Here is a 15,625-nt window from a genome sequence, read left to right as displayed (position 1 = left end):
ACCACCCCCCAGAGACAGGCTAATGTGGCTTCTCCTCCTAGGCTTTATCTTCCTTAAGAAGCTCTTTCCTAACTACTTGATGATGGCTCCCTTTGGAGGCTCCCGGAACCCTGTCTGTCATAGGACTTATCACTCATAGCGCCCATTTTCTGGTCTTCTTCATCATGGACTCATCTCTGGGATAGTACCGTGATCTTCTTTAGAATCCTCAGGAGGCAGCACACGACTCACACAAGGTTTGTGTTCATTTTAGATAAACTGCTAAAGAAATCCGTAGAAGGAAGGGTCTTAGTTGCCTAATCTGCTTTTAACAATGTCTAGCACAGAACCATAGTCCACCAGACATTTCCTAGTGACTTCAGTGATGAAGTTTTCCCAAAGATTTTCATAGTTCCTAAAAATTGTTTGACTATTACTATTCTAGGCAGTGTGGACTGTCACTGGAAAAAGAACCTTTTGGTTGCTATACATTACCTGTTTACAGAATCCCATTTCTGTTAATATATGTATATAAAATGTTTTACATGATAATAAATGTGGGAAATGATACCTGCGATCTCTATGAGGAAAGATGAAAGCAGAGTGCAGTCAAATGGCGTGGGGCTCTGGGGCGCCTGGGTGGCTCAGTGGTTTAAGCCTCTGCCTTCAGCTCAGGTCATGATCTCAGGGTCCTGGGATCAAGCTCCACATTGGGCTCTCTGCTCAGCGGGGAGCCTGCTTCCCCCTCTCTCTCTGCCTGCCTTCTGCCTACTTGTGATCTCTGTCTATCAAATAAATAAATAAAAATCTTTAAAAAAAAAATGGCATGGGGCTCTCTGAGCAGAAGGTGTGGCCCACACCTGCCTGCCCCGGGCCCAAAGCCAGGTGCCTTTAATGACACTGGCAGGCAAGGAGCAGTGAGCAAATGAGCTGACTGACTACTGAATCCCTAGAATGTGGACACTGCGGGTCCATCCAGCTAGAATCACATCTTTTTAAATGACTACGGTCCAAGCATTCATTCCATACAACTTTCCCTCATGCATTTTAGAATCTAGAGTCTCATGATCTCTTCAGAAAGAAATCTAGCTAAATATGTTCCAATCAAAGATGATTGACAGGATTTTCTGAAAACACAGCCGAGGAGTAAGTGTAATTACAAACCTTTTCAAAGTCTATCCCTCCACTGCGTTATAAATGGGAAAAAAAAAAAAAAAACCCACATACATAAACCCACAATTCCCTCTATAGGATTCATTTAAAATCTTCCCCCACGCCACCCCCACATTATTAATTTAGGTAAACGTATCAGAAACATATACAGATGCACAAGTCACCGTTTTCTTCACATTTAAGAGCAGTTTCTGGTTTCTGAAAGCTCCCTAGCTAGCCGCCTCTGCCTGTCTCTCACAGTCTCTCTCTCAGAGTCACAGTTGGCTTTTCTAAGGTCTACTGTTACTAGACGGGTGACCTGAGAAACAACCCAGTAAACCACCCACATCCTGAGAAACACATCTTTTCTTTCAAATGCTGTTTGCAACGACTCAGGGTGGGAAAAAAAACAACCAAAACACCCATGAGTCTAGCAGTGAGTAATAGACCTTCCGGGGATTGGGGGAGAGCTAGTCTCCCATATAGAATGTTTTTGAAAAAACAAAACTCCAAAGCAGCAAACCTGTGTATTTATGTATAGCATCTCCAGCAGGAACAAACTGATTGCAGATGAGAAAGAAGACGAAAAAGCCTAAAGTACATCTTCCCCCAAAGAGTCGAGCCCTGAAGAGTTCTCAGAGCGGACAGACCCTTCTTGGGTAGATACAAACTTCTTGAGAAAGAGCTTCTGCTCTTCTCAACTCTGTCCTCAGCCCAAACTCCAAGAACCACCACCACAAACCCCAGAGAACAGGCATCACCCGCAGCTGGCCTTTGAAAGTGTACCTTTTTTCAAGAACGGGTCTTTAAACGGGGCCTCCTTCAGTGTGCTGTTGTTCAGGTGGTCTCTGGACATAATCGGGTCCTTTGCGAGGGGGAGTCCAACTGTGATGCAGCCCCCCCCCCGCCCCTAAGTTCAAAGCATCCCTTCGGCTTCAGGCAATCTCCTCTTTAGGCAGCTCAGAGCTGCAGTTATAGCCAGCATGGGGTGTGAGAGTGTGTGTCTGTGTGTGTCTGTGTGTGTGTGTGTGTGTGTGTGTGCGCGCGCGCTTGCGCTTCTGTCTGTCTGTCTCTCTCTCTCTACTGTACCAGTGGGGCCCAGCCCAGGTGCTAAACTCAAATGCCGTGGCTCTAACCGCAGACTGTGGCTACCAGTTGGTTACCAACGGCCATCCACACTAATCAGGAGCTCTGCGGCAGGAAGCCGGTGGTGTCACAGAGCAGGTTAATAAGTCCGGGGTCTCCGATTGCGCTAGCAGCTGAACACCCAGTGTTGTCTACAGCAACGGACAGCAATGACTCGTCTGTATGTCTCACATTTGGCCTCACGTGGGACATGTTAGGCACACAGACAAGCAGAATGCAGATAGACTGCCTTGTTCTGTTGCATTCAATAATCTTTTTAACAGGTAACTATCAAAGCTGGTAAGGCAGAGAGCGGGGGGGTGGGGGGGCGGATCTACAAATCTCAATGCGGTATTTCTTCCCTTGATCCCCAATAGAAGCTTTCAAGGTTGGAGAAATGCAGAGAGAGCTTACCCAGGCAGCTCGTGCAAACGGGTGGGGGAGGCTTAGCTATTCAGGCTTCTCCCTGTGGAGCCAGCTTCCAGAGCACGTCCTGGCTTGAAGTGCCCACAACGTCTCTCACACCAGGAGCCAGGCTGCAGGCTGTTCCTCGGGGTCCTCCTCTCCCCAGAGTCTCTCTCTAACTGATGGGAGCAGTTCACATAGCTCTCGCGGTGAAGCCGTGCACTGGCAACTGGCAAAGTCATAACCACAGCAGGAAACACTCAGCTTCTCCCCCTCCCGCTCTCACTTCCCCGCCAGCCCTTCCCCTTCTCTTCTCTCCCCTCTGCTTCTCAAAGCAGGGTGGCAGAAACACACCCACAGAGATGTTGTCAAGTCAGGACTCTGCCCTTCCTACTAGGCGGTTTTAGTTTTATGAGGTTCCGAAATGAGAGAAAAGCATCCGAATGGTAGAGCAGAGACAGCTCTCAGGAGGGCGCTTTTTCCGGGATCATTTTGTGCAAACCGCAGTCTCTGTCTCCCCCAGGTCTAGGCGGTTTTTCGTAGGTGTGTGAAAACACCTCCAGTGTATTCTGATGCCCCTGGGGTTGCGTGAAAAGACTTAAGAGAAGGCCGTGCGTCTGCTGCAGCACTTTTCAGAAAAATCACAGCGCGGCCACAGTGAAAAGGACAGCACGCTGTGGTAATGTTGCAAATAACCCCAGCCCAAGCCCCCCTCTATGCCCAGAATAGCCTTTGTTTTTCCTTGTTTAGGAGAAATAGCAATGACATGTGGGCCACAACAATAGTTTTGGCTGTAGGAGGAGTTGTCAAAGCAAAACGAAAACACCGTTGGTTACCACCAGCATTAGAAACGAAGACAGTTACGTCAGCAGCCCGTCCCTGCTGTCGGCCCCCGGCATGTCACCTGGGGCCCACAGCAGTGTCCTGGGCCTGAAGTCCCCACTCGGTCCTCAGGTTGGCCAGAGGACATCCTGATTTCAAGTTTGAAATACTGGGGGAGGGGGCAAAAGGGAAGGGAGGGAACAAAAGAATCATCAAGAAGATTTTTCAGAGATTTCATGTGGATAAAGGAAATGGGAATTTCAGCAAGAAAATTAACAGTTGCGTACATTTGCATGTGCCAGTCAAGACAGCCTGATTTTTCTTGAGCAATTTCCAAATTTAAAACATAACTCTCCCCTCTTGTTCTACTTCCCCTCCCCGCCCCATGTCACCTCAGTCAGGCTGGGTGAATGAAGAGGGTGAGGCTCTGGAGACTGGGCTGGGGTGTGGCCACCAGGGCTGGGGACCCTCCTCAGAGAAGAGCCAGCATCAGACAGCATCAAGCTTCAGAAGGCCCTGCTGGTCTTTGGCTCTCCTTTGTCCCTACAGTCCCAGGTCCTTGCCATCTGGGGGTGGCACTTTCTCGTCACAGGATCGTTCCGAAATCAAGTCCTTAAAAGAGAATGTTCACAAGATTGCCTACGACTGCCACGAGGGTCCATTTTTTAAAAATTAGGGATTTAGTATCATGAAAATGTTAGTCAATATGATGAAAGTCCAGTTCTGCCACTTATTAAGGATTATACCTGCATTTTGAAATGGTTCCAAATAGCCCACTTTGGGGTTCAACATTAGGAAAGAGGCCTATCAGGTACCCAAAAAAAAAAAAAAAAACCCTAACACATTTTTCACCTTTAATGGCTGCATTGTATTCCACTCTGCCTTAATACACTTATTTTGTTTGACTGGCCTCCTTATTGCTGTCTATTCAGGCAGGGAGTCGCTTGGGGGGAGGGTGGGGGGGGGATCAATCTTATTTAAACTCCTTGTTCATTCTGTTTAATTGTTCTTGACGTTAAATCTATTTAAAAATCACTTTCAAAGACTTTGACTGTATGGATGCGCCTTGTTTTCAAAATGTTGCCCAAACCACACACTGGACCCCACTGTGGGCTGGTGCAGCTCTCTGCTGGATGGGAGCTGCACTCCTGGTTGGCTGCGTGTTTACCCCAGCCCCCCACCCTCCACGCTGCTGGCTTAACACCAGCATGTCACCAATCTTCAGCATCCCCTAAAGGCTAAATCACTCCCATGGTGGCCTTATTTTTGTTCTTTTTCTTTTGAAGGACTGGCCTGAGGACTTTGGGAAGAAGGCACAGAGGTCAGACCGGGGATACCCAGAAGCCAGGGGTTTGTGCCCTGATCAACACCTCCTTCGAGCTGGCCATGATGGCATGTGAGACACTGGGGCTTTTTAATTGATAGGTGCCAAGATTTCTCTTCCTTTAATTCAGGGAAAATGGCAGCACACACAGCAGAAGGGTGTGGGAAGAGACTAGTCTGGGGAACAAAAACACGAAAGTAGGAAAGAGTGTAAAAAGCCATTTGCATGTAAGAATGCGTTCCTCCCTCCTTGTCTTTAAATATGCATCTTTCAAAGGAGTACTCTGATGGGCTAACGGCTTTTGCTAGTAGTTAAAAAAAAAATGTCCCAGGGCTGTATGTGGTTTCCCTGTGTACATCAGAGGCCTTGGAGATGATGCAAGGAAGGGTCGCCTATGATAGACATTTTCACAGGGTCTGTTGACAGCAACAAGGACCTGAAGAGCCTTTGTCTGCGTACACCTACTCTACCAATATCTTCAGGTTTCCTCTGTGAAGGCCTTCATTTCATCAGTTCATCTGACAAATATTTACTAAGTGGTTCGAGACCTTCAGAGGAAATACGGTGGACCTCGGATGTAATCTGACAGACAAGCATTTACTGTAGGGCTGAACTTGTCTTGGGGGCTATGTGTAGGTAGTTCCTTATTTAAGGAACTGAACAAGCTCTAAGGATTGGCTTCCAGCCCCATCTGAATGGGACAAGCTGAGGTGACTGGAAGTATCTGTGACCTGAATGGCCAAAAGAGATAGCACAGGGCAGGAGATTTTAGATCAGGGGCTACTCAGGGCTCATTAGCTTCAGAAACTACCTCTGGGTGTTAGAGGGGTGCTCCGCTATACAGAATCTTTCTCTGTCACATATAACCTGGGTTAGCACTTTGCCTGGCTCCATCCTTGGCTTTAATCACCATGGGCTCCTTGGCCATGCCCTGCCATCTCTCCCCACCACTCAACAGGTACCCTACTCACAATACAAACTTTCACAGATAAATATACCATACTTTTATAATAGTACATATTTATAATTTTTACTTGTTTATGTTAATATTTATGTTAATATTTATTATTATTTATTTTTATTAAATATTTATATATTAAACTTTATTTGTAATTTATAATATAAATATAGTCATACTTTTATAATGGTTACATAGCAGAAAATTAGCATTTATAAACATTTTTAAAGATCTGTTGTTGTGTTCTAGGCACTTTCAAGTGCCGTGTATCTGTTTACCTTCATGTCAACCCTGTGAGGCATGTTTTCTTATTCTTACTTTCTAGAGGAGGAAGCTGAGGCTCAGAGAAGGTAAGTCCTTTGCCCAAGGTCAAATTGGCTGCTAAGAGGCAAGCTGGGATTCTGGGGTCAGAGCCCTGGGCAGTCTGACTCAGAAGTTCCTACCTAGCCCACTCTGCTCAATGGGCAGTGAACTTACAACGATCCAAACTAAAGGTCCCTGAATGAACTAAAGTATCTCAGGAGATCGATGATTGGATTTTTAGAGCCTGACTGCCCAGTTCCTTTTAGGCACTAACATGCAAGTCCACGTTAAAGATCCTGTATCTCCACACATTGCCAGAGGCTCTTGGATCCATTTTATGTGTCTTGTATACTTGTTAATGTGACTCCTGTTAAGAATCAATGGCCCTGCCCTTACAAATTCCTATTCTTTGAGGTTTATAACTATGCTGTAAAATTCTGCTCTGACGTGAAGTTTTCCACATAAAAGTTAAGTCCTGGAATTTGGCCTTTAGAAAACAAAACGGTTTATTTTCAGTAAGTTTGCAATGCTTTAAGTCATGAATGAGGATTTTAAAAGAACGCTGACTCCTGCAGACTCAAAACATAGTAACGGTTTGATATTTATGGACATCAGCCTATGGCATGGAATAATTTGCTAATGCTTGCTTAGGGCTTAAAAATTGCAACAGGGGGGCACCTGGGTGGCTCCATTAAGCACTGGACTTTTGACTTTGCCTCAAGTCATGATCTCAGGATCATGAGATGAAGTCCCACAGTGGGGTCCGTGCTGGGCATGGAGCCTGCTTAAGATTCTGTCTCCCTCTCTCTCTGCGCCCCCACCTCTGGCTTGCTCATGCTCTCTCTCTGCCTTAAAAAAAGAAAAGAAGAAAAGACAAGACAAGACAAGAAAAGAGAAAAGAAAAGAAAAAGAAAGGAAAGGAAAGAAAGAAAAGAAAAGCAACAGAAAGGTTTTTCTGTAGGAATATGAACACTTTGCATATCCTCCAACCACAGTGCTTGATACCCCATCGTTGCTGGTAGAAATGTCAGCAAATATAAAAATATGCAACACGATGGAACTAGCAAGCTGACAAGGTGGATTAAAAGCTTATTAAGTAAATTAGTCTAAATTGAATAGCCTTACATAGCTTCCTAATATGCAACAATACCCCCTGTATTAACAGACTTTGGCATTTATCTTACACAGTATCCCTCCCACCATAATATTTTTTCTTCTAATGGAAAAAAAAAGAATTATGTATTATTCTACGTTCATGGTGATACAGATTTTTATAATGGCGAAGCTACTCCTTACTAAGTGAGTTACACACCTCTGAAAACTGCAGCTACTCTTCCAAGCCCCAGAAAAAAAAAAAAAAGGAAGGCATTATGAAGTTTTTATAGTGGCTAAAATCCGAGGCCAGTTAGACCCAAGTCGGAGTACCAGTCCTGCCGTCTGACTGTGTCAGCTTGAGCTAAGCCTCTGCTTCCTCAGCTGTAAAATGAAGCTAAGAATACCTGTGCAGGGTGCTTGGAGGACAGACCAAGATGTCATCTCTGAACTCTTGCCCCTCAAACTGGTCCAGGGAACTTCAGCATCGGTTAGTAATGCAGTATCTTGGATCCTGCCCTGGACTTATTGAACCAGAGTCTGCATTTGAACAAAAACCCCAGGTGATTCACCTGCACATCCAAGTTTCTTCTGATACTTTGGACTCATTCAAACTCCTCATTCGGATTAAATGAGCAAACTGGGGCTTGAAGAATTCGTGACTTGTGCACACCACGCAAAGGAAATGAGGGTAGAATCCAGGCCTCCTACTGAGGGCCCAAGCAGCTGCTACTCAATAATGATTTTAAACAGGGGTACTCCACATGCATGCCTTTGTGTGCGCATGTGTGTGAGATCACACACTGCTCTCCTGGGATAAAGGCAGGGCCTGGTACCACAGGCCAGGTGCTTCCGGCCGTCGTCCCCGCTGGTGCTGATGGGCTGACACTGACCCACCCACACCTCTTAGAAAAAGTAGGAGGGGTACACACTGTTGTCGGGGCTCACAGTAATGGTGAAGCTAAACTAGCTTATGTTAAAACAGTCTCTGGTGTTGAAATACAATTTCTAGGCTATTTGGCATTCTTCATAAAAACTCTGGAAGTCCTTGAGGACTTCTGGATATTATATGTTAAGAAAGAGTTCTAATTTTGCCTTCTGGAAAAACTCAAGTGCCATGAGCAGACTCTTCTTAAAGACAGAATTATGAAGATGCCCTCAGTCCCCTCCATGAACATGGCCCCGCCATCATGTCCTCCCCAGCCTCCCTGATCCCTGAAAGAGACAGGTACCAGGAAATTCAGAGTCTTGGCACTGCGGTTCTGGAAACAACTTTCTACTTTGGTTGCACGCATTCTTCCAGTGGCCCCTCCCAAACGGTTTTCCTTCGCAACAAGACTTATGGATGGTGCCTTCGTGAAACTGTCCCGTCATCCTCGAGGGGAAGCCCTTTCAAGGTGTCGGAGAAATGCTCTACTCTACCCTCTTCACATTTCAGGTAAAATATACACATATTCGACATAAAAACACAGCAAATACTTTAATGTTTAAAATATTCAATGTGGTTATTCAACAAGATATTTTATTTTGCTTTTCAAATATATGATATTTCTCAATTTTGTCTAAATGCTAGAAGGCTAAGTAACCTTCACAACTCAACCTATTTCTGGGCAGACCATAAAAAATAAGCTCAAGGTGTTTACAGCTCAGATTTTAGATACTGGGATTCCACTCCTGGTTCTTGACCCCATAAGAACTTTAACCCCTTGGTGATGGAAATACTATTTTCATTTACACTTTACTACAGGCAAGCATTGGGCATTCTTACATACATACAGTATATGACACAATATATGGTCTCTATATTTGGTATGTGTTATTGCTAGTTTACTGAACCATGCTGTGATCATTATTCTTGAGGATTCTAAAGCATGGTCTCTTTTCAATCACAAGCATTTTTTGGACAATCTGAATTTGGAGTAGAGGCGTGGGCTATTGTCTCTGGAGCTCGTATTTTTCTTGCTTATAAATTTCAGGATGTGTCTGGGCAGTTCCAAGACCTTTAGGTTCCTGGCTTTAGTAAAAGGATTAATTTCTTCAAAAGTTGAGAAAAAGTCACAGCACATTCCAGAGTTTTAGTTACTGTTTTAATGTGTATACTAAGGTGAACACGAGAAAAATCACAGGCTAAAAGTTAATCCAAAATCACATCAGATTGATATAACTACACTCAGTTCTCATCCTTGACACTTTCAGGCAAACCTAGCGTACCCACGCTTTAAAAATTAGAACCACTGTTCTCTGGTATCAGATCACCCTTGAAAACACGAGGTCAATCCTCATTTACGTCAGAGCTGAGCACTCACTAAATACCAGTCACTGTGAGGAGACAGGATACAAATAAAATGGGGAACTGCCTTGTTCATGACATCCCTAGTTCATCCTGAGCAAGAGCTAGAGAAATAGTGAGAGTGGCAGGGTGCTCAGTGAGGAGCAGGTGAATGAATGAACGAGCAAGTAAATGAGGGTCCTGTAGGAAGAGGGGTTCTTAACCTACATAATAACACTAATAGTTAATACTTCTACAACACTTATCATGTGCCAGGCAGTATTTCAAAGCACTTTACTCATTTACTTAAGCCATTTAATCTTCACAGGTAACATGAATACTGGTTATTTTCCCAACCCTACAGATGAGAAAACTGAGTCACAGAGAGACTGTGTCCAATGTCACACAGCTAGTAAGTAGCGGTGCCTGGACTTGAACCAGGAAGTCTCACTCCAAAATCTATTCTTAACCACTAATCAGGCTAACTCTAAATGTGACAGGTCCAAGGAAGCCCCTGAACCAAATCCTATTTTTTTAGAAGGATCTTGGGGCACCTGGGTGGCTCAGTTGTTAAGCATCTGCCTTTGGCTCAGATCATGATCTCAGAGTCCTGGGATGGAGCCCTGCATTGGGCTCCCTGCTTGGCAGGAAGCCTGCTTCTCCCTCTCCCACTCCCCCTGGTTGTGTTCCCTCTCTTGCTGTGTCTCTCTTTGTCAATAAATAAATAAAATCTGAAAAAAAAAAAAAAAAAAGAAGGATCTTGATAGGCAAGCCCCATTTAAAAGATTCAAGGAATGAATTAATTCTCTGAGGCCAAGGCTCTTGGAAGGGCTGACCCAACACAGAGACCATTTAACTCTACTGTCTGAGAAGGAAGTCGTCACATCTCAAGGTAGACACTGTTGGAAGCAAACTTAATTGTACCTTTGGGCAATTTTTCTTTTAGGTTAAACTAAACTTGTCCTCCAGTAAATTAAGGCTATTGTCTTTTATCCCTTTCCTTTCTGGGTGGGGCCGGGGGAGCTCTGAAAGGGTGAAGTGTCTGGTTCTATACTAGTAGTATAAAAAGGTAAATAAAAGTAAATGTAAATATTTATAAAAATCAGAGTTTTCAGGGACGTCTGGGTGGCTCAGTTGGTTAAGCATCTGCTCAGGTCACAATCCCAGGGTCCTGGGATCGAGTCCTACATCAGGCTCTCTGCTCAGTGGGGAGCTTATTTCTCCCTCTCCCTCTGCCTGCTGCTCTGCCTACTGTGGTCTCTCTCCCTCTATCAAATATATATATATATATTTTAAAAAATATATATATATTTTTTTTAAATAAAAAAAAAATATATATATATATATATATTTTTTTTTTAAATCAGTTGTCCAGAAAAAAAGCATTCCATCCTTTTTTTCTCTGTCTCTAGCTTGTTACATCCATAGCCCTTACTTTTCTTTCTAATTTAAAATTTCTTTTCATTTAGATTCATTGGAACCTATTCTAATATTGAAAATTGTAATGTGCTTGAAGGAATTATTCAGTGTAATATCTTATTCATTTGTGAATTGAAAAGGACTGAAACTGAAAGATAATTTTTAAGCCCACTATAATGTCAGTCAGATTTCTTTGTTTAAAAGGAAGGATCTTTCTACAAAGGCAATGAAATCACCACAAGGAAATGTGAATAAGGTGTGCACATGAGGCCCCTGATTAGCCAGAGATAATGAAGATCAATTAGGTTTTGAGGATATCTTGCCACTGTGAAAACAGGCAGATACCAAAAAGTTTAGGAGAGTGGGGACTCAGGAGTACCTTTCATGTGAATAAGGTGAAATGTGGTCCTGTTTTTATAAAAAGTGACCTTAATCGAGTCTGTTGCTCTCAACAATAGGCACCCAAATTAGTAAAGCAACAGACTATAATAAAATAAAGTGGCAATAATAAAAATGGTTGGAATTTCCATAGGATGAATGGTTTTCTGGCAGAAACTCAATCATGGTTATACAAATAAAACCAAATTTTAAAAATTTAAAGGCCCAGAAATGGTAATGTTGCAAATGTCTTTACAATTATTTCCCCCTGTTATGTACTTGATAGAAAAACTTTCTGAAACTATCTATTTACATTTAACCCTCTTAGAAAGTAGAACTCCTGGCCAAGGCTGGCTCTAGGATGGCAATTTGGTCACACAGATAAAACAGGAAATGGAGAACCTTGATCAGATTTCAAGTAAATGGCTCTTAGGTCTTAGGCTACATATAGGTTCTCTCCGCAGTCACTATGTCCGAACACTTGGCCTTAGCTCCTCCTAGTGGGGTTGAACCCTGGACAGGAGGCCAATTTCTGGTGCTGCCTCTACTGTTGCCCGAGATTGCCATTAGGAAGCCTGTGGAGGCTCAGTCCCCATATGTTTTCTCACTTCACTGCTGGGACCAAATTCCAGTGTTCTGCACAATTTAGTCCTTCAAGGCCCACACACAGGATTCTTAAAATATCTGCATTCCACCTATACTATTATTTATTTAATGGCAACTTTTAACTGGACTTTTAAAGTAACTCATTTGAAAAAATTTCAACCTCTCTTAATTAATATCTATGGTATCACAGGTTTGATATGCTAGGGATTTTTTGGTGACGTATACTACTAAAAATTTACAGCAATATTAAATTTGAATATAATCTTTAATACTATTTATAATGTAAAAGAAAAATTCTTACTGTTGCCCATTTAAAAAGAAATGCTTGCTATACAATTTAGTTTCAGTCAATTATTTAAGAAAAAGATGATTTATCTACATGTATGCTACAATATTTCTGAAACTGAACATATTTAAAATAAAATATGGGAGTGCCACTTCTAAAATAGTGGGGTAAGGAGCTCCATGGTTGGAGAACCTGGGTGGCTCAGTGGGTTAAGTGTCTACCTTCGGCTCAGGTCGTGACCGCAGGGTTCTGGGATCAAGCCCTGCATCAGGCTCACCGCTCCACAGGGAATCTGCTTTTCCCTCTACCTCTGCCACTCCTCCCCCCACCAGGCCTGTTTGTGCTTTCTTGCACTTTCTCTCTCAAATAAATAAGATCTTAAAAAAAAAAAAAAAAAAAGATCCATGGTCCTACTCTCCAGAAAAATAACCAAAAAAGATTATTAAAAATTAACCTTTTAAAGTCTCTGAAAACTATTTAAGGGGCATAGAGCAGATTAAGAAATATTTAGGAGCAAATGAAATCCAAAGAAGGAGGGGAGGGACAACTGGTGGCTCACTTAGTTAAGTATCTGACTCTTGATTTCAGTTCAGGTCATGATCTCAGGGTCAAGAGATCAAGCCCTGCATCAGGCTCTGCACTCAGCATGAAGTCTGCTTGAGATTCTCTCTCTTCCTCTGCCCCTCCCCCAACACACATGCTCTCTCTCTCTCTCTAAATAAATTTTAAAAGTCTTAAAAAAAAAAAGGAGGGGAATAATAAAGATTAGAGCAGAAAATAAAAAAATATAAGTAGAAAAATAGAGAAAATCAACAAAATCAAAATTTAGTTCTTTGAAAAGATCAACAAAATTGACAAACCTTTAGCAGACTGATAAAGAAAAAAAGACTCAAGTTACTAAAATCAGGAACAAAAGAAGCAATGTCATATTACAAATATAAAAAGGACTATAATGAAATAACATGAACAACTGTATGCCAACAAATGAGATAACTTAGATATAATGGAAGGATCCCTAGAAAGGTCCCTACTACCAAAATTGGTTCAAGAAGAAATAGAAAATCTGAATGGACTTATAATAAGACATTGAATTAGTAATTTTTAAAAAGATTTTATTTATTTATTTGACAGAGAGCAAGAGAGATCACAAGTAGGCAGAGAGGCAGACAGAGAGAGAGGGGGAAGTAGGCTCCCCACTAAGCAGAAAGCCCGATGTAGGGTCGATCCCAGGACCCTGAGATCATAACCTGAGCCAAAGGCAGAAGCTTAACCCACTAAGCCACCCAGGCACCCCTTGAATTAGTAATTTTATAACTTCCCACAAAGAAAAGCCGAGGCCCAAATGGCATTATTGGTGAATTTTTCCAGAAATTTAAAGAAGAATTAACTTATTCTTTACAAATTCTTCTAAAAAACATAGAACATTTCCCAACTCATCCTATGAGGTAAATATTACCCAGATAACAAAACCAAAGACAAAGACATTATAAGAACAGAAAATAACAGGCCATATCTCTTATGGAATTAGATGAAAAATCCTCAATAAGAAACTAGCAAACCAAAATCCAGCAATATGTAGGAAAAGGTTACGTATTATGATGAATTGGGATTCAGTCTAGGACTGCAAGGTTGGTTTAACATCCAAAAGTCAATTGAAGTAATATACCGTATCAATAAAATAAAGGACAAAAATGACACAATCATCTCAAAAGATGCAAACAATGTGGTACTGGTATTAGGTTAAGTATGATCAGTGGAACAGAGTTCAGAAATAAACCCTCACATTTATAGTCAATTCATTTCGGACAGAAGTGCCACAATCAATCATTGGGAAAGAAGAGTCTTTCCCACAAATGGTGATTGCACAATGGATATCCCCAAGCAAAAAAATGAAACTGGATCTCTTTCTCGACCATACACAAAAATTAATTCAAAATGGATCTAAATGTAAGAACTAAAACTATTGTGTTTTTTTTTCTTTTTTTAGATTTTATTGTCAGAGAGAGAGAGAGAGAGAGCACAAGAAGCAGGCAGAGTGGCAGGCAGAGGCAGCAGGAGAAGCAGACTCCCCGCTGAGCAAGGAGCCTGATGCGGGACTCAATGCCAGGACCCTGGGATCATGACCTGAGCCAAAGGCAGCCACTTAACTGACTAAGCCATCCAGGCATCCCTACTATAAGGTTCTTAAAAGAAAACACAGGAGTAAATCTTTGTGACCTTTATTATGCAAAGCCTTCTTAATTATCCCACCAAAAGCACAAACAACAAAAGAAAAATAGATATACTGTATTTAACAAAATTAGAAAATTGTACATAAAGGAAACATGAAAAGACAGCCCACAGAATGAGAGAAAATTTCTATAAATCATGTGTCTCATTATATATCTAGAATATATAAAGAACTTTTACAACTCAATAATAAGAAAGACAATCTAATAAAAAAAAATGGACAAAGGATCTAAATAGACAATTTCCCAAAAAGACATACAAGTGACCAACAAGCACATGAAAAGATGTTCAGCATCAGTGGCCATCAGGGAAATGCAAACCAATACCACAGTGGGATTCCACTTGACACTCATGAGGATGACTATAATCAAAAGGCTGACAATAAGAAGTACTGGTGAGACCGTGGAGAAATGGAAACCCTCATACATTGCTGATAGGAAAGCGAAATGGTTTGGCTGCTGTGCAAAATGGTCTGACAGTTCTTCCAAGTTAGACATATATTTACTACATGACCCAACAAGTCCACTCTAGGTATATAACCAAGAGAAATGAAAACACGTATCCACACAAAAACTTCTATAAATGTTCATAGCAGTAATACTTGTAATAGCCAAAGAGTAGAAACAGCTCAAACGTTCATCAACAGGAGAAAGGCTAAGGCTAAACAAAATTCACAGAATGAAACATTATTCAGGCATAAAAAGGAATGAAGTGCCGATACATGCTAACACGTGGATGAACCCTGAAAACCTCATGCTAAATGAAAGAAGACCGTCACCAAAGACCACACACTATATCAATCCATTTATATGAAATGTCCCAAACTGGCAAATCCATAGAGACGACAAGTAGATTAGTGGTGGTCTAGAGTTGGTATCTTGGGAGAAAATGGGGATGACCATGAACAGGTATGAGGTTTCTTTCTGGAGTGACAAAAGTGTATTCATTGTAGTGACGACTGCACAACTCTATGAATATACTAAAAACTACTGAGGGGTGCCTGGCGGGTTCAGTGGGAGCATGCAACTCTTGATCTCAGGGTCGTGAGTTTGAGACTCACTCAGGTACAAAGATTGCTTAAATGAATAAATATATTTAAAAAAAAATACTAAAATATAGACTTTACATGGGAGGGGTATTGTATGGTATGTGACTTATATTTCAATAAAGCTGGAATGATAAAAAAAAACTATGAAAATAATATTGTTTTATGATTAACAACAATTGCTAACAATGTTAATTTTACTAACATTGATAAGTTTTGTATTTCCAGCTTTA

The 15,625-nt window shown here is 41.8% G+C and overlaps 1 protein-coding gene across 10 annotated transcripts in view; it reads right to left on the bottom strand.

The window, feature by feature from the left end:
* The window catches only part of LDLRAD4 (low density lipoprotein receptor class A domain containing 4), a 417,129-nt gene that overhangs the window by 36,963 nt on the left and 364,541 nt on the right, over positions 1–15,625 (bottom strand). The window contains exon 1 of one of the 10 annotated variants that reach the window (XM_059139077.1): positions 2,671–2,888. The exons of 8 other annotated variants lie outside the window; for them this stretch is intronic. Coding sequence is in view for 1 of the 2 variants with exons in the window: in XM_059139074.1 (XP_058995057.1) it covers positions 1,918–1,987 (70 nt within the window). In the remaining variant the exon portion in view is untranslated. Of the gene's footprint in view, positions 1–1,917; positions 2,063–2,670; positions 2,889–15,625 lie in introns of those variants that run through there. One more of the 10 variants, XM_059139074.1, reaches the window with a different exon arrangement.

The sequence above is a fragment of the Mustela lutreola genome, chromosome 11 (assembly GCF_030435805.1).
Source record: "Mustela lutreola isolate mMusLut2 chromosome 11, mMusLut2.pri, whole genome shotgun sequence".
NCBI lineage: Eukaryota > Metazoa > Chordata > Mammalia > Carnivora > Mustelidae > Mustela > Mustela lutreola.
Note: the sequence above shows the minus strand (reverse complement) of the source record. Positions and strands in the feature narration are given on the sequence as shown.